The sequence below is a fragment of the Triticum aestivum genome, chromosome 7B, assembly GCF_018294505.1.
Source record: "Triticum aestivum cultivar Chinese Spring chromosome 7B, IWGSC CS RefSeq v2.1, whole genome shotgun sequence".
Classification (NCBI taxonomy): domain Eukaryota; kingdom Viridiplantae; phylum Streptophyta; class Magnoliopsida; order Poales; family Poaceae; genus Triticum; species Triticum aestivum.
The window spans coordinates 432,054,904-432,078,520 of NC_057813.1; the positions used below are offsets into that span (position 1 = coordinate 432,054,904).

Genomic DNA, 23,617 nt, shown 5'->3' on the forward strand with positions numbered 1-23,617 from the left:
CTCCCTCTCGTAATAACCCTACGCAAGGCTCAGCGCCGCCACGCCCGAGTCCACTCCTCCGCCAGCAGATCCGGCCATCCAAGCCCCATCCCCGCCGGACCCCATCCCGTTCACGGCTTCACGCCCGAGTCCCGCCGCCAGCCAGGAGCAGCGACCTCATCACTAGGAGATCGAAGCCCACCCCACGCCGACGCCATTGACACCCGAGTCACCAGCAGCATCCCGACGCGACGCCCAAACCGCAAGGCGTCGATCGTGTGGGCCAAATGGCACAGATCCCGAACCTCGATAACGCGCCGCTCAATCTCACTGCCCTCAGGGAGCAGTCACAGAAGGAACTTGTCAGCATAATCATGAGCGTCAGGGGGGAGAAGTGTCTGGTCATCGATCCGAAGCTTGCGGGCACCCTCTCGCTGATCCTGCACACCTCGGCGCTAAAGGAACATGTCACGGAGCTGCGTATCCTCTCCGCTGACCCTCTGCAGACTGAGTGCCCCAAGGTGGTGTGTGTACATTGTTCGGTCCCAGCTCAGCCTGATGAAATTCGTGGCAAATCAAATCAAGAACGACGAATCCAAGGGGCTCAAGAGGGAATACCACCTCTATTTTGTGCCACGTCGTGTAGTTGCCTGTGAGATGATTCTGGAGGAAGAGAAAGTTCATCAAAAGTTGGCAATAATCGGAGAATATCCCTTGTACCTGGTTCCTTTGGATGAGGATGTCATTTCTTTTGAGCTTGGTGATGATGACTATTCCTCGCAGGAATGTCACCTTATTGAAGGGGATACGGCGACCTCTGCCTGGCACGTTGCAGAAGCTATCCATAGGCTAGAGCTTGCCTTTGGAGTCATCCCCAATGTTAGAGCCAAGGGTGTGGCATCAACCAAAGCTGCCCAGCTGCTCAACCATATGCATCTCCAAGACCCTGTCGACATGGATGACATGGGGATTCCGGAGATAGAGACCGTTATCTTGCTAGATCGAGAGGTGGATATGGTGACACCAATGTGCTCTCAGCTGACGTATGAAGGTCTATTAGACGAGATGCTGGAAATTCATGACGGATCCGTGCAAGTTGACGCCGGCATCATGGGCGCCCAACAAGATGGGAAAAAGGTCAAGGTTCCGCTCAATTCGAGCGTAAGTTGTACAGGGAGATTCGAGACCTCAACTTCCATGTTGTGCTTCGGGTCGTCCACCAAAAGGCAACGTCTATTCAGCAAGATTACGCACAAGTGAAATCCACGAATACGCAGTCGGTTTCTGAGCTCAAGGATTTTGTGAAGAGGTTACACTCGCTACCGGAGATAACCAGGCATGTTAATTTGGCGCACCATCTGCAATCCTTTGCTGGAAAACCCTCGTTTCATGCCCGAGTAGAGATTGAGCAGAAAATACTGGAGGCGCGGGACTATGAAACTTGTTACAAGTACATTGAGGAGATCATACAGAAGCAAGAGCCTATTGAAACCGTACTTCGCCTTCTGGTGTTGTTTTCCCTTACAAATGCTGGGCTGCCGAAGAAGAGTTTCGACTACCTTAGGCGGGAGATACTGCACAGCTATGGCTTTGAACACATGCCCTTGTTATACAATCTGGAGAAAGCTGGCCTTGTTAAAAGGCGGGAATCGAGGAGTAATTGGGCTGTTATTAGGAGAGCTCTCCAGCTTATAGTTGATATAAAGGATCCTGATTCCCCTGATGATATATCATACGTCTTTGCTGGATACGCACCTCTTAGTGTCCGTCTTGTTCAGCATGGGGTGAAGTCTGGATGGCGATCTATTGAAGAAGTGTTGAAATTATTGCCAGGCCCTCATCTGGACTTGAGAAGAGATCTCTCAACCATTAGTGGTTCATCAGAACTACTACCAGCCGGGGCACAACAGAATGCCGACAGGGTTGGCCGTCACTCCGTTGTTTTGGTTGTGTTTGTTGGTGGCGTAACATTTGCTGAGATTGCTGCGCTTCGATTTCTTGGTGCACAGGAAGGAATGGGCTATGACTTCGTGGTTGCAACAACAAAGGTCATCACTGGCAACACATTACTGAGACCAATTATAGCCAGCAGCAAAGAGAGGATGATTTAGTTGTCTTTGCTGTGAATACCCCCTTTTGATTGTACAAAGCATCACAAACCCGTGTCCAGGAGGGGATTTTCCTTATTCAGTTGAGGGCCACTTTTTATTCTGCCACTGGAAATGCTATTGCTCGTGCTCTTGCGTTCATCGCATGAGTCTTGTTTTTTCTTGTCAGATAGCACGTGCACACCAATATCTCCTGTACAGACACGGATGCTCTGCAAACATCAATTTAGAGGATCTGCAATTATCTATAGGCATGACAAAAATGTGTTGCAATTCAATTTACGCACTTATGTACAGTTACAGTCCCACCGTTCAACACAACAATTATAAAAGTTACACGAAGCCATTTAGAAGCCAGCATCAGATTCTTTTGCCAACTCCAAGGAGCATGCTAAAGCAACTAACAAAACCAAGCCACAGTCCTTGAACTGCCTCGAGCATCTCATGACTCTTCAGGGTTTTGACATTCTTTTGTCTCTGTATAAACATCTTTCATTTGCTTCCATCCATAAGCTTGTCGTGATCTGTACTGTCAAGTGTGTGCTAGAGATCTCAGTTCTTTGCAATATTCACTTCGATGTTATGGGGGAATACATGGTTCTACACAGCAATAAATTTGTCTTCTGTATCGGAATCATCGTCTTCACAAGTCACTGTGCCCAGCCTAGTGGAGTATGGTTTTGTTCTCAGTTTGAAAGTAAAACATGTATATTGAACTGAGATATATGGAAAATGGGAAACAAATTAATGTTCTTCCATATTACCAAAATTTCATCATACACGCTCAGCAGACAATGCTTCTGAAGAATCTGAACCAAGAAGCCTTTCTGCTTCATCATTAGCCTCAGCTTGTATACGCCATTGCTGAAATGGTTATAGAAGCAAATGTTAGTTCCTCGTAAACGATGTTATGCTCGATAGAAATTTCGGGCAGAAGGTTTTCCACCTCTTCAAGACTGTCAATCTCCATCAACTGTTCAATTTGTTCTGATATTCTTTCCTGAATTGTAACACTCATTATTAGTTATCTGCCCGGAAGTAATTAGAAAAACAAAAACAATGTACGTTAGGTAGTATATACTGTATGCATTGATAGGAACTTACTGCACCGGTTGCTGCTTCAGCAACGATAACGTCAGAGTCCATTTCAACTTCAATTTCAATCATAGAACATAACTGAAATGCCATATTCAACATTTTATTTCAGCTAGATTACATGTGAAATGTATACAGATTTATATTTACAGTCTCTTGTATTACTTTTGCGTAACTTTCCATCAGCTCAATCTTTGCCAACAGCGTAGTTTCCAAGCTTTTCCGTACCCTCTTCACTCTACCACGTCGAGCACTGCAAATTAGTTTGTACAATGCTCAATTCTCTTCATAAAACACTGCAGTAGAACATGGAACTATTGTAATAAAACAGTGCTTTTTTAAGTAAGTAAATTAAACCAGTATGATACAAGAACATGCAACTTCTGTAAAAATTACCGATATGATGGTTCGCCTACTGCTAATATCTTGTTCTCCAACTGACACATTCTTGCAAGCATCCACACCTTCGATGGAATAATTCTGGACACTATGCTTTTCAAAACTTTACGTTTAGCAGAAGATTTACTGGTTTCAGAGATTAAACAGACAAACCTCTTTTTCAACAAGCCGTTTCAGATCCTTAAGACGACTTTGAAGCATGTCATATTGAGATAAGAGTTTCTGCTGTACGGCAACTATGTCTACCGCCTTTTGTGGAAGCTGGACAAACATAAGAGTTAAATCATGCAAAATAGATAATACAAACCACAGTTTCTAATTCGAGACTATAGTCACTACGATTACCTCCAAAAAACATTACTCAACACCAAAAAGAATTTGAACTTGATAGTATGGTTGAGAACATAATTAGAATTATCATTGCCATAAAAAATGCTAACGAAATGGGTAGTATTGCCAACAAGCACTGGCAAGATCAAGTGGAGCTAACCCATCAACAAAGCTAGATGGATCGGCCTAATATTAATAGTAAACAAATTTATCGATGATACATGACTAGATACAGCGGAATGTTCTGTGGATTGGAGAAACACAAAGTCCCAGCAAAGTACACAAGTGTTCAAACAAGTGATGGCGACACTGATGACTTCCCGATTAAAATAGGACTGCACCAAGGGTCAGCTTTGAGCCCTTATCTTTTTGCTTTGGTGATGGATGAGGTCACAAGGGATATACAGGGAGATATCCCCTGGTGTATGTTCTTTGCGGATGATGTGGTGCTAGTTGATGATAGTCGGACGGGGTCAATAGGAAGTTAAGAGCTATGGAGACAAACCTTGGAATCGAAAGGTTTTAGACTTAGTAGAACAAAAACCGAGTATAGAGGTGCAGTTTCAGTACTACTAGCCACGAGAGGAGGAGGAGGTTAGCCTTGATGGGCAGGTGGTGCCTCAGAAGGACACCTTTGGATATTTGGGGTCAATGCTGCAGAAGTATGGGGACATCGATGAAGACGTGAACCATCGAATCAAAGCCGGATGGATGAAGTGGTGCCAAGCTTCTGGCATTCTCTGTGACAAGAGATTGCCACTAAAGCTAAAAGGCAAGTTCTATAGGACGGCTATTCGACCCGCAATGTTGTATGGCGCTGAGTGTTGGCCGACTAAAAGGCAACATGTTCAACGGTTAGGTGTGGCGGAGATGTGCATGTTGACATGGATGTGTGGCCACACAAGGAAGGACCCAGTCCGTAATGATGATATACGAGATAGAGTTGGGGAGCATCGATTGAGGAGAAGCTTGTCCAACATCGTTTGAGATGGTTTGGGCCTTGGAGAACACAAATTCCTAGCACAGGCCTCCAAAAGCTCCAGTGCAAGCGGACGGCTAAAGCGTGCTGATAATGTCAAGAGAGGTCGGGACAGACCGAACTTGACATGGAGGAGTCCATAAAGAGAGATCTGAAGGACTAGAGTATCACCAAAGAACTAGTCATGGACAAAGATGCGTGGTAGCTTGCTATTCATGTGCTAGAACCATGAGTTGGTTGCGAGATCTTATGGGTTTCACCTCTAGCCTACCCCAACTTGTTTGGGACTACAGGCTCTGGTGTTGTTGTTGTACATGACTAGATCTTTACCTACCTGCTCAGATTGTCTGCACTTTGTTTCATTTTTTTAATGAAAGATGTTAGAGTTATATTGGTGATGGCCTTTGGCCTTTTGTATTCTAGCCTTTTGGCATCCTCTTGTACATATATATGATGGCTTTGGCCTCCTAGTAATACAAGTTGCATATTCATTACATGGTATTAGAGCTTTAGGTTCTTTTTTCTTCGCACGCCGCAACTCGTGCTCAGTCCAATCGCGCCACCGTGTTCCTCTTTTCCGGCTGCGCTGCTCGACCCCGTCCGCTGCTGTGCTTGGCTGCCGCATTCCCTTGCGTGTTGTTTCTCTGCTGCCGCTGCTCTACGTCTCTACCTGATCTGCGAGAGATCGATTTCGATCTGACTCCATCGTCGTCTGCGAGAGATCGGATTCGATCTGGACAAGGACTAGTGGGAGCAGCATCTCTGTTCCCGCCCGGATTCCGCCCAAGCCGTTGCTCCCCGCCGGTCGTCTACTGCTGCCGCCGCCGGCCGCCAGCCCTGTCCGCTTGCCCACTCTGCTGCCGCTGCTTTCTTCCGGTTGATCTGACTAGCGCGTTGGTCAAACGCCTGGGTCCCTGCAGGCTGCTTCGATCCACTGCTCGAGGAGGTCATCTCAGCTCGCCTCACCTCCAGTTCTTCTTCGCCTGGTCAGCGCCGCAATCCAGCCGGCCGTCTCTGCCACGACGCGTCCCGCCCCAGCAGGTCGTCGCCCTGTTTCGCGCGGGCCTCCCGCCGCCGGCTGCTCTCCTGCTTTGCCCGGTCACCGTCGCCGCCGGCTGCCTGGTCCGCCCGGTCTCAGTCACCGCCGGCTGCCTGCCGCGGGTCCTCAGCTTGCTCGGCTGTTGGCTGCTTCTGTTGGTTTGAGGATTGTTCGGCTTGATGTCACGGCGGGTCTCTCATCCTTGCTGTCCGGTGATTTTCGACGAGGTTCCTTATACTGATCCAGTTTCACGTATACGTCGTCGCTCGGTGCTCGGTGCACGTCCATGTTCGACGTTGCTCTCCATGGCGTCTTCAGCATGCTTTGCGGGTCGCCATTCGTCGACTCCTCTCGCGGCTTTCGCCCGCGGCGGTGACCGCTCTACGTCGACTCCTGTCGTGGCTTTCGCCCGCGGCGGTGATCGCTCTACATCGACTCCTGTCGCGACTTCTGCCCGCGGCGGTGGACGCTCTACGTCGACTCCTCTTGCGGCTTCCGCGCGCGTGGGTGACCGCTCTACATCGACTCCTCTTGCGGTTTCCACCCGCGGCAGTGACCGCTCCACGTCGACTCCTTTCGCGGCTTCCGCGCGTGGCGGTGACCGCTCTACGTCGACTCCTCTCGCGGCTTCCGCGCGCCGGTGACCGCTCTACTTTGGCTCCTCTCGCGGCTTTCGCGCGCGCCAGTGACCGCTCTTCGTCGACTCTACACACGGCTTTCACGAGTAGTGGCGACTGCTCATCGTCGGCAGGTGTTTCTACCTCGACCTCTTTCGCACCGTCCCTGTCTGCGCGTGAGATTGCACAGTTGCGATGCCTCCTTGCTGCTTGGGATTCGTCACCGACAGGTTCTGCAGGTTCTGTGACTGACCCTTCTGGCACCGAGAAACCACCTTCTACCCATTCAGGTACATCCCCATGGATTCTTGATACTGGAGCATCTTTTCATATGACTTATGATTCTTCCACTTTGACCTCCATTCGACCTGTCGAGTCTCATGTTCGTGTTCTTACGGCTGACGGCACTCCCCTCCCCGTAGCTAGTCGAGGCACTCTTAGCACTTCTTCATTTCATGTTCCCTCTATAGCTCATGTTCCTCGACTTACCATGCAGCTCATATCCGGTGGTCAGATTGTTGATTCTAGTTGTAGGGTCATTCTCGACTTTGATTCATGTTCTGTTCAGGATCGTCGCACGGGCGCTCTGCTTGGTGCTGGCCCTCGACGCTCTGATGGTCTCTGGGAGCTTGACTGGCTTCGTCTTCCCTCCGCTACCATCGCCGCCAGTCTCACCACCCCTGTTGCTGCAACTACCAGCTCTTTTCAGCAGTGGCATCATCGTCTTGGCCATTTATGCGGTTCTCGTCTCTCGTCTTTGGTTCATCGTGGTGTTCTGGGGTCTGTCTCCGGTAACGCTTCGTTGGATTGTATGGGTTGTAGGCTTGGTAAGCAGATTCAACTACCCTATCCTCATAGTGAGTCAGTGTCCGAACGCCCCTTTGACCTCATTCACTCTGATGTTTGGGGTCCGGCTCCCTTCGCTTCGAAAGGAGGTCATCGCTACTACATTATCTTTATAGATGATTTTTCCCGGTACACTTGGATCTACTTTATGTCTTCTCGTAGTGAGGTCTTGTCTATATACAAAAAATTTGCTGCCATGGTTCATACCCAGTTTTCCACTTCTATTCGTGTTTTTCGTGCAGATTCAGCTGGTGAGTATATCTCCCATGCGTTGCGAGGATTCCTTGCTGAGCAGGGTACTCTTGCTCAGTTCTCTTGTCCTGGTGCTCATGCTCAGAATGGTGTGGCTGAGCGCAAGCATCGTCACCTTCTTGAGACGGCGCGTGCGATGATGATCGCCGCCTCTCTTCCGCCTCACTTTTGGGCTGAGGCTGTTACCACTTCCATCTATCTCATCAACATTCAGCCATCTGCTGCTCTACAGGGTGGTATTCCTCTTGAGCGTCTTTCTGGTCGTTCTCCAGATTATTCGGCGCTTCGTTTGTTTGGTTGTGTTTGCTATGTTTTACTTGCTCCTCGTGAACGCACCAAACTGACCGCTCAGTCTGTTGAGTGTGTCTTTCTCGGATACAGTGATGAGCATAAGGGCTATCGGTGTTGGGATCCTGTCGGTCGTCGGATGCGTATTTCCAGGGATGTCACCTTTGATGAGTCTCGTCCCTTCTACCCACGTCCATCCTCCTCGGCCTTTTCCACAGAGGACATCTCTTTTCTTACGTTTCCGAATACACCTCCCTTTGTGCCCAATATTCCTACTCCTCGTCCCGCTGTTACAGATCCGACACTGTCTTCTCCTATGGTTTCTTCTCCTCCCTCATCGCATGACTCTCCACCATCATCACTGATACCTTTCTCTTCTCCACCTTCATCACCGATACCTTCCTCTTCTCCACCTCTAGTGATTCCACCACTCCCCTCCTTTCCTTTCCATTACACTCGTCGTCGACGTGTTGTGGATGAGTCTACTGATGTGCCCACTACTTCTGGTGTGTCGTCTTCCTCCTCTCAACTGACTTATGGTCTTCGTTCTCGGCCTTGTCCGCCCCCTGACCGATATTCTCCTTCTCGCTATGGTCTTTCGACCATTGTTGAGCCGACTTCTTATCGAGATGCTGTTATTCATCCTGAATGGCAGTTTGCCATGGCAGAGGAGATTGCTGCCCTTGAGCGTAACGGCACATGGGATCTAGTTTCTCTTCCTCCCCATGTTCGTCCTATCACTTGCAAGTGGGTCTATAAGATTAAGACTCGCTCTGATGGTTCTCTTGAGCGTTATAAAGCTCGTCTCGTAGCTCGTGGCTTTCAGCAGGAGCATGGTCATGATTATGATGAGACTTTTGCTCCTGTGGCCCATATGACCACTGTCCGCACACTTCTCGCCGTGGCCTCTGTTCGCCACTGGTCCATGTCTCAGCTTGATGTTAAAAATGCCTTTCTTAATGGTGAGTTGTGTGAGGAAGTTTATATGCAGCCACCACCTGGGTATTCAGTCCCTGATGGCATGGTTTGCCGCCTTCGTCGCTCTCTCTATGGCCTTAAGCAAGCCCCCCGTGCTTGGTTTGAGCGTTTTGCCTTTGTGGTCACTGCAGCTGGTTTCTCGCCAAGTGCTCATGATCCAGCGTTGTTTGTCCATCTTTCTTCTCGTGGTCGTACTCTTCTTCTATATGTTGATGACATGATCATCACTGGTGATGATTCTGAGTACATTGTCTTTGTCAAGGCTCGTCTCAGTGAGCAGTTTCTTATGTCTGATCTTGGTCCTCTGCGTTACTTTCTTGGGATTGAGGTTTCCTCCACCTCTGATGGCTTTTTTATTTCCCAAGAAAAGTATGTCCAGGATCTTCTTACTCGTGCGGCTCTTAGTGACGAGCGCACTGTTGAGACTCCTATGGAGCTCAATGTTAACCTTCGCGCTTCTGATGGTGAACTCTTGTCTGATCCACCGCGTTATCGTCATCTTGTTGGGAGCCTTGTCTATCTTGCTGTAACTCATCCAGATATCTCCTATCATGTCCATATTCTGAGTCAGTTTGTTTCCGCTCCCACTTCAGTTCACTATAGTCACCTTCTTCGTGTTCTACGATATCTTCGTGGCACGATCTCTCATCGTCTGTTTTTTCCCCGTTCCAGTTCCAAGCCTATTCAGATGCTACGTGGGCTAGTGATCCTTCGGATCGCCGTTCACTTTCTGCTTACTGTGTTTTTCTTGGTGGTTCTCTCATTGCCTAGAAGACAAAGAAACAGATTGCAGTGTCCCGTTCGAGTGCAGAGGCCGAATTGAGAGCTATGGCTCTTCTGACGGCAGAGGTGACTTGGCTACGATGGTTACTGGAGGATTTTGGTGTTTCTGTTACTACACCTACCACCCTCTTGTCCGACAGTACAGGCGCTATCAGTATTGCGCGGGACCCCGTAAAGCATGAGCTTACCAAGCATATTGGAGTTGATGCTTTTTATGTGCGTGCTGCTGTGCAGGATCATGTTGTTGCTCTTCAGTATGTGCCCTCCGAGTTACAATTAGCGGACTTCTTCACGAAGGCCCAGACTAGAGCGCAACATAGATTTCACCTCTCCAAACTCAGTGTTGTAGATCCACCATGAGTTTGAGGGGGGGTGTTAGAGTTATATTGGTGATGGCCTTTGGCCTTTTGTATTCTAGCCTTTTGGCATCCTCTTGTACATATATATGATGGCTTTGGCCTCCTAGTAATACAAGTTGCATATTCATGACAAAAGAAACATCCTAGATGTTTTTGTTACATGGAAATCAAACATACCTTTCGTGTCTCTGGCAGGATCACTTGATTTAGTGTTGTTCCTACAGCAGCCGATGCAATGACAGTTGCTGTAATTAGTCTAGGGAGACTTGGATCAATGAATGCAGAAACAGCATCTCCAGAAGCAAGCAAAGCAACAGCACCGACAACTAGATAAGGACTAAGAAACAATGGTCCCGCATTCTTTGATGGCACTCTTAGCAACTTTGAGATCTCTCCACTGACATGGTTAGTGAGGCACATGGGTTCTCCTGGACTAAACCCTTTTGAGCGTGCCGCAATCTTGAGGGGACCCATCTGACGATAAGCATTGGCTGGGGCAGCCAAGGAAATGGTCACTCTTTCTCCTCCTTGAGCAGGCAGTTCAACAGTCCTGGTAGCAAATCTATGTGTGCGGGCTGTTCCTGAGGGTGTCCGGATCTGCAACACAAATGACAGATAAACATATCAGTAATCAGAAACTGTTAACAGTATTGTGCATAGATTGTAAAATAAGATGATATCATCCATGAAAGGCTGAGCTGAAGCCCCAGCATGCTGCCCACAAAATTCTGTACGCCAATCAATATTCAATGAGAAATGGCAGTTAGATCTTGACAGTCGAATTTAGCAGCACTTAAGAATTGGGCAACATTTGTTCTTGAAAAGAATTGGGCAACATTTGTTCTTGAAAAGAATTGGGCAACATTGGGTATGTGGCATAATGGACTGTTTACTACAGAGTTGATAGTTGCCAATTCTTTATGACCAAATTTGGTCATGCTGACTTGACTGACAAGTGTTTGGTTATTTTCCCATAACTATGACAAGATGTGTTCATGTTGTTTGATGTGGGGCTTAAAACAAATCCTGGTACCAGTTTGTCATTTTTGACATAGCATCATGTTGATAATTTTGTACTGCCTCCTCATCTTTACATTTCAAACATTCTATACAAAACATTCTTGCGTCAATCTTAACAGAAAATGTGAAGAAATCTACTTCCACTTCCATTCAGTTCACCATATACCTTTACATGATATACAAGGCCCTAAGGCATTTTCACGTGTCACGAAGAGCAAAGTGAAACTCCGTCCAAAGTAAATAGCATCAACATATAAACAGACTAATTTCTAATATGCATTTTTGAAAAGGGAAGCTACCACGATAGAGTGAACGGCAGCTGGAAGATCATCTTTCATCACATTTATAAATTGCAAGGCCTTCTCAAAAGCTGAAATATCCATGCTGCGTTCGGCAGGAGAAGATCCTTAGAGAAATAATATTAGAAGCGACATCAAGTATAGTAACTGCTGGAAAACTGAAATGAAGAACTAAAATTTGTATTGTGAGATAACAGTAGAACAACAGAAACTAACCAATTTACATAATGCAAAGGAGTACGCAGAGGAAGGACAACCATTGGAAGGCCCATAAATCACCCGTGTTATAGAGTACGCAGAGGATGAACAACCATTGGAAGGCCCATAAATCACCCGTGTTAATAGAGTTGCATCAAAGAACAATGAGTAGTTATAAAACATTTAAGTTTGATGTCTAAATGTTTCAGCATCCTGGAAAGCAACATTTGTGGGAACAATATTGAACCACCCCGCAAACCAATTACTAGCGCAACATTGAGTTGCCCATCATACCACCCCCAAAAAGACATGAAAAAGGTATCAGTCAGACCACAACCGGATCACTGATTCAGCTCAACATTTTAAATGACTCGTTATGATTCAATCCTAATTAAGATATCAGGTATCTCTAAAGTTCCAGCACCCCACCCCCCCAGTTAGCAAAAAAGATACATGTTTACAAGGATGTTGCTGGCAAAGGTTCTTATTAGTTGCTTTTGAAAAATAGTGATCATAATCCATATCTAAAAGGCTAAAAGGACACTAAATTATACTCCCTCCGTCCAGAATTACTTGTCGCAGAAATGGATGTATCTAGAACTAAAATAGGTCTAGATACATCCATTTCTCTGACACGGATGGAGGGAGTAATAAACAACATTATGACGGTGGTACAGAAATATCCAAGAGACGGCTTGATGAATAAAACATGTTTCAGTCACTAACCTCACTTCTTCTGACTCGATGCTTGTAACGTCTCCAGAAAATAGTTCATATTGGTACCGGCACTTCGAACAAGAAACCACCTGAAGGGCATCCAACTAAAAACTATAACGAAATTTGCAATTCAAAGCATCCAACTAAAAATATTCCAGGCTTTGTGTTCATGTTGTTGATCTGCCATGAGTTTGAGGGGTGGAAGGCATTAGACATGTATATAGTTGTTCATAGTTCCCCACTGTGAACGGGTTTCCTGCGTATTAATACACTTCAATATGTATATACATATATAACATATCTGCCAAATGGCCTCCTACAAATACAAGCACTATTGATGACAGCAAGAATCAGACCTAGTCCAAGTAACCCTCCAAACATGGTAATCTATCCATGGTGGCAGTGTAGCCTGACAACTAGATCCTTGTAGGACTTGAAGAGGGATAAATAGCCTGTCGCAGGACATGGCCGTCACACAAACATATAGAAAGAAAGGGGGAAAAGAACTGATTTCCACACGAACTAGAACAACAGCCATGAGAGCACTTGGGAGAGCTTGCCAGCGGAAAAGGGGCGATGACGACATTATAGCAACCTTGAAAATGGAACAAACAGGAAAGAGGGCGAGGTAGGTGGTGGCGTGTTGAAAGATGGGCTGTGGAGAAGTTTAGGGGCAGCCGGCAACACGCAAGAGGGATGTGTATGCCCCACCGTGGAGAGTGGCAATGGTAAGAGACGCGCACGCGGCTGGGGGTGGGGGGTGTCATTGTGAAAAGTGGCAAGAGGAACTGGTTTTGGTAGACAGGTGAGTAGAATAATTGGTTCCTATTTTAGAGGTGAAGTGGAGAATATATAAAACTTGAGAATTGAGAGGGTAACTGTTAAGAATGCATTTCCTATATAAGATTATCAAAATGTCCTGCTGAAGTGCTTATAAGTTATAGCAATGTTTTTTTTTTTGAAAGAAAAGGTAGATCTTGTTCTACCTTATGCATTCAAAACAGGCCGTAGCCCGATAGACCGGAGTCGTTTTACATGAAGGCGACGTAAACGCTGCACACAATGTGCAGCAGGCCGTCGCCAAGCCTGGATGTGAAAGAGAAAAAGGAAGAGAAAAAAAGGGAAGTAGGAAGAGAAGACAGGAGCTATAAACTACTGTTGCATCATGACATTAGCCCATGAGCTTATGACCTCCCTTGCGTTTCCTTCTGGTGCTCTCAACCTCCATAGCATAAGTAGCTGAGAAATTTCCGTGGTAACCTTTGCATTTGTCCAATAAACGCTGTGGAACACTCGTGCATTCCTGGCATCCCAAAGTGCCACTGCACCTGCAGCAAAGAGAACGTGCCAAAGTGTTCCGTACATTTCCCTTGCTGCCTCCGAGGTCTAAAAGTCTGCAGTAGTTTGAGCAGATGTGGCCGAGTCGAGGAGTCCAATCTTGGCCCAAACAGCGTGCGCCAGCTTGCATCTGAGTAGAATGTGGTGCATGGTCTCAGCTGCCGGGCACATTTCACACCCGTTGTGATTTGCAATTCTTGTCCATTGCTTCCTCACCATGTTATCCCCAGTGTTTTGCCTGTCCCTGATGGCCAACCATAGAAATACCCGATGTCGTTTGGGTATAATATGATCCCAGATGTATGGGGCCGAGGGGCAATCTATGCCTCTGAAGGTGAGTAGCCGATAGAAATATGCTGTTGATAGCTTGCTATCCAGCGCCATGGGCTTCCTGATGTCCGGTGCATTAGGGGTGGGTGAGATGGCAATCAGGAGGCTCATCAGTGTTTCCAGCTCCCTCGAGGCGGTGTAGGATAGGTTGGGATGTAGCTGTATCATCCAAACGCCGTTATCGTATTGTGAAGCGACAGTGCAGTACCTGGCTCTGGAGAACGTGAACAGGGTCGGAAAGGACATAGATAGTCGTCCGGTTTCCATCCAATGATCAAACCAGAAGGATATCGTCTTCCCATCCCCGAGCTCACAGTTGGTTGTCTGAATAACAAGCTGCAGCGATGATCTGAGGCATCGCCATATCGCAGTATCTGTACTACGTGCTGTAAGTGGTAATTCTGTGCGACAATAAGTTGAGGCAAACCACTGATAGCACGGTACGTTGCTTGATTGTAGTATCTTAGTCATTGCTTTGCATATCATTGCCTTGTTGTGTGCTTCGAGATCCCGTACCCCCAAGCCTCCATTTTTTTGCGGCATAACCACATAATCCCATGCCACAAGACACTGTCCCCCCTTTGCTTGGTTCTTTCCTTGCCAAAGGAACCCCCTTATGATCCGCTCAAGTTGCTGTAGAGACTGTTTTGGCCATAGTAAGCAGCCCATGAAGTAGCTTGGTATCGTTGCTAGAACTGCATTGATCAGAGTTAGTCGCCCCCCCCCCCCCCCCCAAGGACAGAAAGGTAGCCAACCAGCCTGATAGGCGTTTGTCTACCTTGTGAATAACCGGTATTAGCAGTCCATGGGTAATCTTGTGTGCAGATAGTGGTAAACCCAGATAGCTGCATGGGAAGGCAGAGGACTGACATTGTAGCACTTGCTCGATCTCCTGGCAGACCGTCGGATCCACGCAGATGGGGACAAAGGAGCTCTTCTGGAAGTTGATAGTGAGTCCAGTGAAAGCCGAGAACGAGTCCAGTATCTGCTTTATAATGATGGCCTGCTGTGTATTTCCTTGTATAAGCAGAAGTGTGTCGTCTGCGTATTGCAGAACAGGGTAAGGTCCCTCTACTCCAAGCGGGTGTTGGAACCTGCCAGCTTGGTGTGCCTTATGGCATAGCTGTTGTAGAACATCCGCCAACAGAATGAATAGGTATGGCGATATTGCATCCCCTTGTCTGAGGCCACACTTGGAGTAAATCTTCTCTCCAAGCTGTCCATTAAGAAGGATTTGGGAAGAGCTGGAGTTGAAGATGTGGGAAAGCCAATTAGTCCAACGACTTCCGAATCCTCTTGCTGTAAAAACCTGCTGTAGAGCTTCCCAACTGACGCTATCAAAAGCCTTCCGAAAATCCAGCTTTAGCGCTATCATAGGCTTCTTTCTCCTGGATGCTTGCTGCACTAACTCTGCCGCCAATGCGAAGTTTTCAATAATGCATCTACCTGGCAAGAAGCCTGACTGTAGCTGATGAATCATGGCCGGAATGAGTCGTTGCAGCCGTGTAGCGAGCACTTTGGTAAGCAGCTTGGGCAGGCTATGTACCAAAGAGATTGGCCGAAAATCTTTAATGTCTGTTGGACAGTCCTTCTTGGGGATCAGCACAATGTTGGCGACATTAATACCATTCAGGTTGCTGCCAAACTCATAAAACTCCTGGAAGAAGCTCATCAGCTCTTCCCTCAAAAGCTCTCTGAAACATTTGTAAAACTCGTTAGTAAAACCATCAGGTCCTGGGCTCCTGTTGTTAGGACTTTTCTGTATTGCAGTAGTAATTTCGGCCCAGGAAAAAGGTTCTTCCAGTGCCCTTAAATCAGAGGAAGTATACAGCTCGGATAGGTCAATTGTTGGCATGGATGGGGATGGTTGCCCAAGCAGTTCCTGATAGTACTCTGTTGCAATGCGTAACTTGTCTTGTTCACCAAAGAACTGGATCCCCTCTTTGATCAGGAGCCGCACTTTACTCTTCTTGTGATGTTGGTTGGCCGCGGCGTGGAAGAACCTTGTATTTTCATCACTGAGGGTGCAGCCCCTAATTTTCGCACGACGCCTCCATGCCATAGTCTGCCAAAGAATAAGCTGTTGTGCTTTCTCACGCGCATGATTCCTGAGCGTGCACTCTAGCTTCGATAGTTGTCTTCTCTCCTCAACTGCATCCAGAAATTGGATAACATGTTTACAGTTGTCAAGGGTTTGCTGCATTGGTTTCTTGGTCCTTTTCCACTTCTTTACTGCAGCCCTAAGTCTCCTTAACTTGAAGTTAAAGAGAGAAGACGTTGAAGCGAACACTCTAGTGCCCTTTTGCCAACATGTGCTAATCAGCTCGCATGTCTCTTGCATATGCAGCCAGTGGTTCTCGAACCTGAAGAACGGGCACTTGGGTGCCTCTCTGCTGCAATCCTCGGCAAAAAGAACATGATCCGATGTAACAGCTGGAAGGGCCGTGGCTGTGGTGTCCGCAAAGCCCAAGTTCCAATCGGCATTAACAAGGATTCTGTCCAACTTGACGAGTGTTGGTTCTTCCCTTTTGTTAGACCAGGTGAAGCTGCGGTTAGCAATATCCACATCATCTAATGCATGTTCTCTTATCCAGGAGTTGAAAGTCTCCATGAGTGCCCAGTTTCTCCTGCCCCGTGATTTTTCATGTTCAAATCTGTACATGTTGAAGTCCCCGAGCAAGATCCAGGGTCCAGTGATTTCAGCAGCCATCTCATTCATAGCATCAAAGAAAAGGGGTCTTTCTCTGTCGTCACAAGGAGCGTAGATGGCCGAAAGAGAAAAACAGACATTGTTGCTCCTGGACTGGAGTTGTATGGTAACGCAGAACCTGTTTTTGGCAACCTCAGTCCCTTGTAGATCATCGTCATTCCAGGCCACAATAATTCCACCCGAAGAGCCCGACGCTGGCATATAAACAATACTCCGCAGGCATTGTGGGAGAAAGGCCGCAGCCTTCCTTCGGTCTACCTCTTGCAGCTTGGACTCCTGCAAGCAAACTACACTCGATCTACTAGCCAAGAGAGCATCTTTGACGAGTGAGCATTTGTCAGAATCACCAAGTCCTCTAACATTCCAGCTAGAAATACGCATATGGGAAGGAAATACATCTCATTGCAATGCCATAGCAGTTGTGGTGCTCAAAGGAGCTTACATGAGCTAAGAAGAGGGCAAGGTGCTGATTGAAAGGTAAACATGCACTACGATGCAGGTACAAAGCCTCAAAGGGCGAAACATGATGGTGCTGAACTAAAACACGGGCGGTACACAGGGTTGCAAACTTAGCTAGCATGCTGTCACTAGGAGCTTTTGAGCGATCGACAACGACGGGGAGCCTAGTCATGTGTGGACCTGCTGGACTCGGAGGAAGCAGAGGCGCCACCTGTGTCGTCGGAGTGGCACGCGCCAGAGAGGACGAGATCCGCATTGAGGTCACAGCATCGCGCGAGGAGCTTGGCCTTGCCCCTGGTGAGCGGCCGGGGGGTGTCTTTGAGCGGCAGCTCGACGATGTCCGCCGCCCTCAGCATCTTGTTCTTCCGCTGATTCGCCGGGCGGCGACGAGGGGTGGCACTGTCAGATGCGCTAGAGCTGGCCTTGCGCTTGGAGGCGCGCTCCACAGAGCCCATCCGCGCCCCGTCATAGAGCTTCTGGATGCGCGAGCTGCAGCGTGGGGAGGCAGCCGTGGCAAGTCCAGCCTCAGCCGTGCCCCGTCCCCACCCCCCTCCGTGGCAGCAGCAGGATCTGGATCGGCGGCTTCCTGCGCAGCCCCCTCTTGCTCAGCAGCCGGCACGGGCAGATCGCCGGAGGCGGGGATCACCGCGGGCTCCAGGAGCTGCCTGGTGGCTGGGGAGGAGCGCCTTTCGGCCGCAGTGGGTTCAGGTGGCAGCTTGCGGCAGTGACAGAACCTAGCGGCGATTTGCGGCGGCAGGATAGCGCAAGCTCCATGCTCCATGTCAGTGCAGGAAACAGGGGATATGAAGTTGGTGGGTAGCAGGCCGACGAAAGGCCCAGGGATGGGCTGGATGGGCCTAGTGCATATAGGCCTAGAGATGAGCACCTGGTGGGCTTGAACCCTAATCTGGGCCAGAGGCAAATTAAGTGCTGGGATGGCTTGTGTAGAATCAAGGGAGAGCAGTGGGCCGACGTCTGGCACCAAGGAGTGTGGGACGAAGGATTTTGGTGGGTGTTTGCACTCGACGGAGGGCAGTAAGGGCAGGGTGTGGGAGCAGAACTCTCCCGCGATAGTTTTAGGCCAAAGTTTGAAGAGGATGGAGCGGCAGCTGTGATGCTCGGTGCGCTCAAGGTTGAGGTCGAAGCAAGGGAAGTGACCAAGGTTAGCGGTGGCCTGCCCAACCATAACAACCCCGGACGTGGTTCGGTAATTGCTCAGGCGAACTGAGAAGGTGTAGGTTAGGGTGTCAGCATCGAAGGCTGCCAGAGCATGGGGACGCCTTATCTCCGCAGCAAGCAGCACAGGCTTGAGGCAAAGGCGGTCCTCATCCTCATGCGTGATCTCTTGGATGGTGGGGATGGTGAAGGTGGTGGGTTTGCGTAGCGTGGGTTTTGCAGAGATTTTGAGCATGGCTATGGAGTCGCCAAAGGTGGCGAGGTGTGGGTATTGGAAAGCTCGGAAGGCACGGTCTGACATGCTCTCATTCATAGCACGCGTGGTCCTTGGATTAGCATGCCCGCGGCGGTAGCCGCGGGGCGGGGCATAGCCGTCCTCCGGGGGGGGGGGGGGGGGGGAGGAGCTAGGTGGCAGGGGCGGTGAGGAGGGGGAGCCTAGCGTGCGGGCCACATCCCATATCTCGTTGATAAGGACGTCAGCATAGATGCCAGCCCCATCGATGCGGTGGAAGGCGAGGTGGTGCGGAATGTGCTGAAGGGCTTCAACCTTTACTAGCACGATGATGCATGAGAAATCGTTCCCATGGAGGCAAAGGTGATTGACACCAAGGAGACTTGCAAAGCCAGCTACGCTGGTCGAGACCCCTTTGCGATCCCACAGCTCAAGCGGCATTTTTTCAAGAGAGAGGCTGACTATGTGGCGAAAGGAGAAGGTGAAAGCGTTGTCTCCGGCATTGTGGGGGAGGATGTCGACGCGGCGAGTGCCGGTCTCGATAGGACTGGCAGACATGGCTGCTGCCTGTTCCGACTCCCGGAGGAAGACGACATAGACAGTGCCCGTGGTGCAACCAGCGTAGCGCACGTCCATGATGCGAAGGCGTTCGCGGAAGAGGCGCTTAAGCCATGGGAGGTAGCCGGGTAGGGGTGGGGTGATGTTGACTAGGGCAGACTAGTGCATTCTGGTCGGGGAGGAGAGGGTAGTGGACATCAAGGGAGGTGGGGCGTCCGCGTACGACCGGTTCCATGGCGGTGAAGGGAATGAGCTCGTTGGAGCAAGGTTGGTGGTGCGCTAAGGAGGAAGGTTGGGGGGCTTGGGGGGCGTTGTGTCGTGGGAGACGCTCTTGGCTGCTATAAGTAGTCGGGGCTGAGGCGCGAGGAGCCGGGAGGCTACGTTGGTTCTCAGGGTGGTGGGCATGGCAAAGAGAGGCAGTGTGGCCCACTTGTCGGCAAGACCAACAAACAATGGGATCACGGCAATCTTTCCTTCGGTGGCTGTAAGAAAGGCATCTAAAGCATCTAAGATGCAGATCTTTTGGCTTTGTGAAGCGCTTTGCAGCATTGGTCTTGGGGCGAGGTGCAGCACAGGCGCGCTGCCCAGGGACTAGATTAGACAGGAGGGCCTGCAGGTAGGAATTATGACGATGAACTGCTGTGCCATTAGGTTGGTAATCGCAACAGTCGTCAGCATCGACTCGTCCGGGTGGTCGCGTGTCTTCGGCGTGCCCGCTTGCGGGGCAAGCTGATTGGCGGAGTTGTTCGGTTACCAGCGTGGCAGAAGGATTTAAGTCAGGTGGGGCATGATTGCGGTTGCATGGGGCATGCAACCCGGCGGCCTTGCTCACGGCAGATCGCAGAAAACCCGGAGGGCATCGATCGCGCACGTCCCGCGAGGGGGGGTGGTTCAGAGACGAGCATGGGTGTGGTCCTAGTATCGACGGGAGACCTGGGCATGCAGCGTGCATGGCAGGACAGCCCAATGCACGCGAGGGGCATCGAGTGGGTCGTGGGCGTACAGAGAAGCTGACAGTAAGAGCGCCCCAGCGCCATGCGCCACGTCGCACAATCTCCCATGCAACACTTGCATGGGCAACTTGAAATTCAAAATGCCCAACGGTCAGCGGCCGGACCCGGAAGCCGGCCGGGGAGCCGCCAAACCAGTGGTGGAGGAGGCCTGCAAAGAACTCCGGCGAGCAAAAAACTCCTGGGGTTAGGAGGTGGCCGGCGAGGAAGGAGGCCTGGCGGGAGCCAGCCACGGGCGCAACCGTACCAGAGCCATACAGGGCTAGCATGCGATCCTCAAAGCGAGCGCCCAACTCATCAGGTGGCCGCATGGCGCCCTCGTCGTCCAGCAGGCGCGCGTAGCTAGAGGTCCGATCGCGCGAACGAACTAGTCGCACAAAGCAACAGCATGCAACTAACAGCGTACCAGCCACGTACGGGGGAAGAAGAAGCAGGGGGGCCGAGGTAGCTCAAAGCGAAAAGAAATGCAGGTGCAGCTAAATGCAAGAGATGCCAAGAAATGCAGGATGCAACTTGTAGTAAGGTGGGCGGAAGCAGAATGCAACTAAATGCTAGCGGAGAAGGGTGCAAGTTAGCTTGGACTTGGTGAGATCAAACAAAGCAGAGAGGGTCAAAGAGCTCAACTCGTTAGCATCACGAAGCGCATGTCTACCTGAGGGAGCCAGCCGGTCGTAGACGAGGAGTACCTGAGGTCGCCAGCCATGGACTAGGGTTTGCGGTTGCGGAGCTCAGAGTGAGCGACGGTGAAAGGCGGTGGCCGCCGTGCTCAGAGCGAGCAACGGCGGTATGCGGTGGCCGCCGGGCTCGGAGCGAGCAACGGCGGAGTTCTCTATGGCGAGTACTAGGATTTGAATCCTCCCATCTCAAGTTATAGCAATGTGCAACCATAAAGAGCAAAGATTTCAATATGGACTACATACAGATGTATATAGACATATTTTAGAGTGTAGATTCACTCATTTTGCTCCGTATGTAGCCCATATTGGAATCTCTAAAAGGTCTTATATTTAGGAACGGAGGGAGTGTTTACTAAAGCATTCATTGTCACTAAACCCTAGTGAGGGGCAGAATTACAAAATAAGACCCACCTACAAGAATTACAATTTGCATGTGGATCTACAAGCATTTATATTCCTAGACTCTCCCTTCTGTGTTCCTACCTACTGGCGACAGCATGTTGGTTCATGTGCTAACAATATCTAACAGCTACCCATCCCATTCCCTCAAAAAAAAAAAAGCTACCCATCCCATTGTTTCCGTCTTATTCTTCCAAGTCACATTTGTCTCGCGTCTCATGATGTATCCAGCTGCGGAAAATTGTTTAGAAGTTCGTGTTTTGAAAGCTAATGAGTAGTATTCGGTATGTGAGGGAGATGTAAAGCAAGTACTTCTGCAACATCGAACCTGAGTTCCATGCTGAGGCTGCGCAACAGCAATTGCCACCATGCAGGTTGGACAGCGAACAGTTATGCCAAACGGGACCTGCAGTAACTAAAATGTGTTACTGTAACACTTAAATTGCACTAATTTAATGTGCACAAGATATATTCCATTCACTAAGGCACCCACATGTCAACATTGGATATTCAATTTTCACCAAAACTATCAAATTTCTAAGATATTCAGAACTACTGGCATTGTTGTGGCAATGTGCAATCTTGTAATATTAATACTGCCAAACTGTTCAAAATTAGACTGCATAGAAAAGATTTTAAGTACTATGCAATATAATAATATTTTTTCTACTCTGTTAATATTCAAAGGAGATATATTCGAGACATACTAAGTCATGCAACATGCAAAGTTTGATATGTTGGCTCTCAAACAAAGATACCCCTAGGAGGCGAAGGAGGTCCTGGATAAATTGGGATATTTAGAATGTTCATGAGCTGATTTTACTTGCTATGCCCTCCAAACAAAGGTGTGCCTTCTGCAAATCGCCAGATGGCCGCACCTAAGAGTACTTGACCTTGCGAATTTCAAACTTGATCCCATGTGTTTTAATATGTAACTCGCTTAATTCCTTCTTTATTGCTGTTCAGTCCAAGGTAGGAAAAAAGAAAGTAGTGCCATACATGAATGATTTCCCACTGAATCCTTTGTCAAATGAACACTTCTGAAGTACATTTATTGCTATCTGCTAAATTTTCTATTTGCAATTTCTTGGTAGAAATTATTCATATCTTGATGGAAATGCTACGACATTGGGATGGCAAGATGATTATTCTGGGACTCATTTTGTATCGCACTCATTCATATCCAAAATCACAAATTAAGATGATTAAAGTTGTCAATTAGGTCCACATAGAATTAAACTGCAAAGCAGAAAAATGAAGAAAGTAAGCACTGGGATAGATAGCAGACAGATATTTTGTGTTGTTATGCGAAGTATCTAGTATCTATCAGTTAAAAGGGTTTCTGAAACTACAACTTCATGGGTCAGAAATACTTGGCACACCAGATTGGAGGATCATGCGACAGATGACATAAGCACACGACATTGCTCTGGCACATGAGTTCCTAACACGAAACCTCACCTCCTCTGCAGAAGATACACCCGCACGGGACACGTAGTCGACTATCCTGATAGCGTCAGAAACGCGCAGAGCCGCCGCCAATCGCTGGACCAGCAACGCGTAGGTCCGCGCGTCCGGCCTTGCCCAACTCCAGCGCCCCACTGCAAACTCAGAGTTGGACACCGGACTCAGCAGCAGTCAAGCAACTCGTGAATGGATAAAACAGCAGAAGAGCAAGGCGGGCTCACCTCGCGCCAGGCCGGAGCGCATCGCGTCGAAGACGGAGAGCGCGAGGTCGACGTTGCCCCGGTCAAGCGCCGCCGCTAATATCGCATTGCAGTCGGACGCGTCGAGGGACGCTTTCGAGCCGGAGCCAGCCCCGCCTCCCAGCGACTCCGCGATAATGTCCAACGCTCGGTCCGCGTCCTCTACCCCGGAGACCCTCCTGAGGAGGTCTGCGTCGAGCGAGCTGTCGCCCGGCGCTTCTGACGAGCCGGCGCCATCACCGGCTGCCGCGGAGCTGGCCCTCTGCAGGGAGGGCCAGCGGGAGGACGGTGGGAAAAGGAAAGAGAAGCCGGTGTTGGTGGCGCACGCGAGCGGCGGGGGATTGAGGGGGCGCGGCGGATGGTGGACTGCGGGCGCGGGTGGGAGGAAGGCGAGCGCCATGGCCGCGTGGTCTCAGAGGGAAAACGTCGAGCACATGTCGCGCCCGTTTGGTTGTGGATGAGGCGCGGGTGGTGGAACTGGAACGGAACGGCTGCACACGGACATGGCGATCCCTATTTCGCGCGTAGGTCGCTCGCGCAGCCTCGCCTGAGCGCGAGCGCGAGACTGGCCCGGCCCAGCGCTTGGCAGGCCAGAGCCTCGTTTTTTTACGTTTTTTTTCTTTTTAACTTTTCTTTGTATTTGCAAATATTCTAAATATTTAGATTATAAAAAATATATTTTGAAAATGTTAATAATGCGTTTGAAAATGTTAAACGCGTATAGAAAAATTGTTAC

General features: G+C 49.1%; 1 protein-coding gene and 1 pseudogene across 7 annotated transcripts; one reads left to right on the forward strand and one right to left on the reverse strand.

Annotated features, from left to right (window-relative positions):
* The first annotated feature begins 30 nt into the window (after positions 1-30).
* On the forward strand, positions 31-2,090 carry LOC123161038 (vacuolar protein-sorting-associated protein 33 homolog; annotated as a pseudogene).
* Positions 2,091-2,337: 247 nt separating this feature from the next.
* On the reverse strand, positions 2,338-23,376 carry LOC123161039 (uncharacterized). Of its 7 annotated transcripts, none has more exons than XM_044578896.1 (13): positions 22,864-23,376; positions 22,637-22,776; positions 21,504-21,581; positions 12,296-12,375; positions 11,372-11,456; positions 10,230-10,649; positions 3,735-3,842; positions 3,579-3,646; positions 3,348-3,435; positions 3,192-3,263; positions 3,034-3,087; positions 2,852-2,951; positions 2,338-2,751 (listed from the first exon to the last, which is right to left on the reverse strand). In XM_044578896.1, exons 1-12 carry the CDS (start codon positions 23,279-23,281, stop codon positions 2,862-2,864), a joined length of 1,701 nt encoding a protein of 566 aa, XP_044434831.1. In that variant the 5' UTR covers positions 23,282-23,376; the 3' UTR covers positions 2,338-2,751; positions 2,852-2,861. The 7 variants fall into 7 exon arrangements, 2 of the variants coding, with proteins under 2 accessions (XP_044434831.1, XP_044434830.1); XM_044578895.1 differs by having other exon boundaries at positions 21,504-21,590; XR_006480502.1 differs by lacking the exon at positions 2,338-2,751 and having other exon boundaries at positions 3,579-3,662; positions 21,504-21,590.
* Between the last annotated feature and the right edge of the window lie 241 nt (positions 23,377-23,617).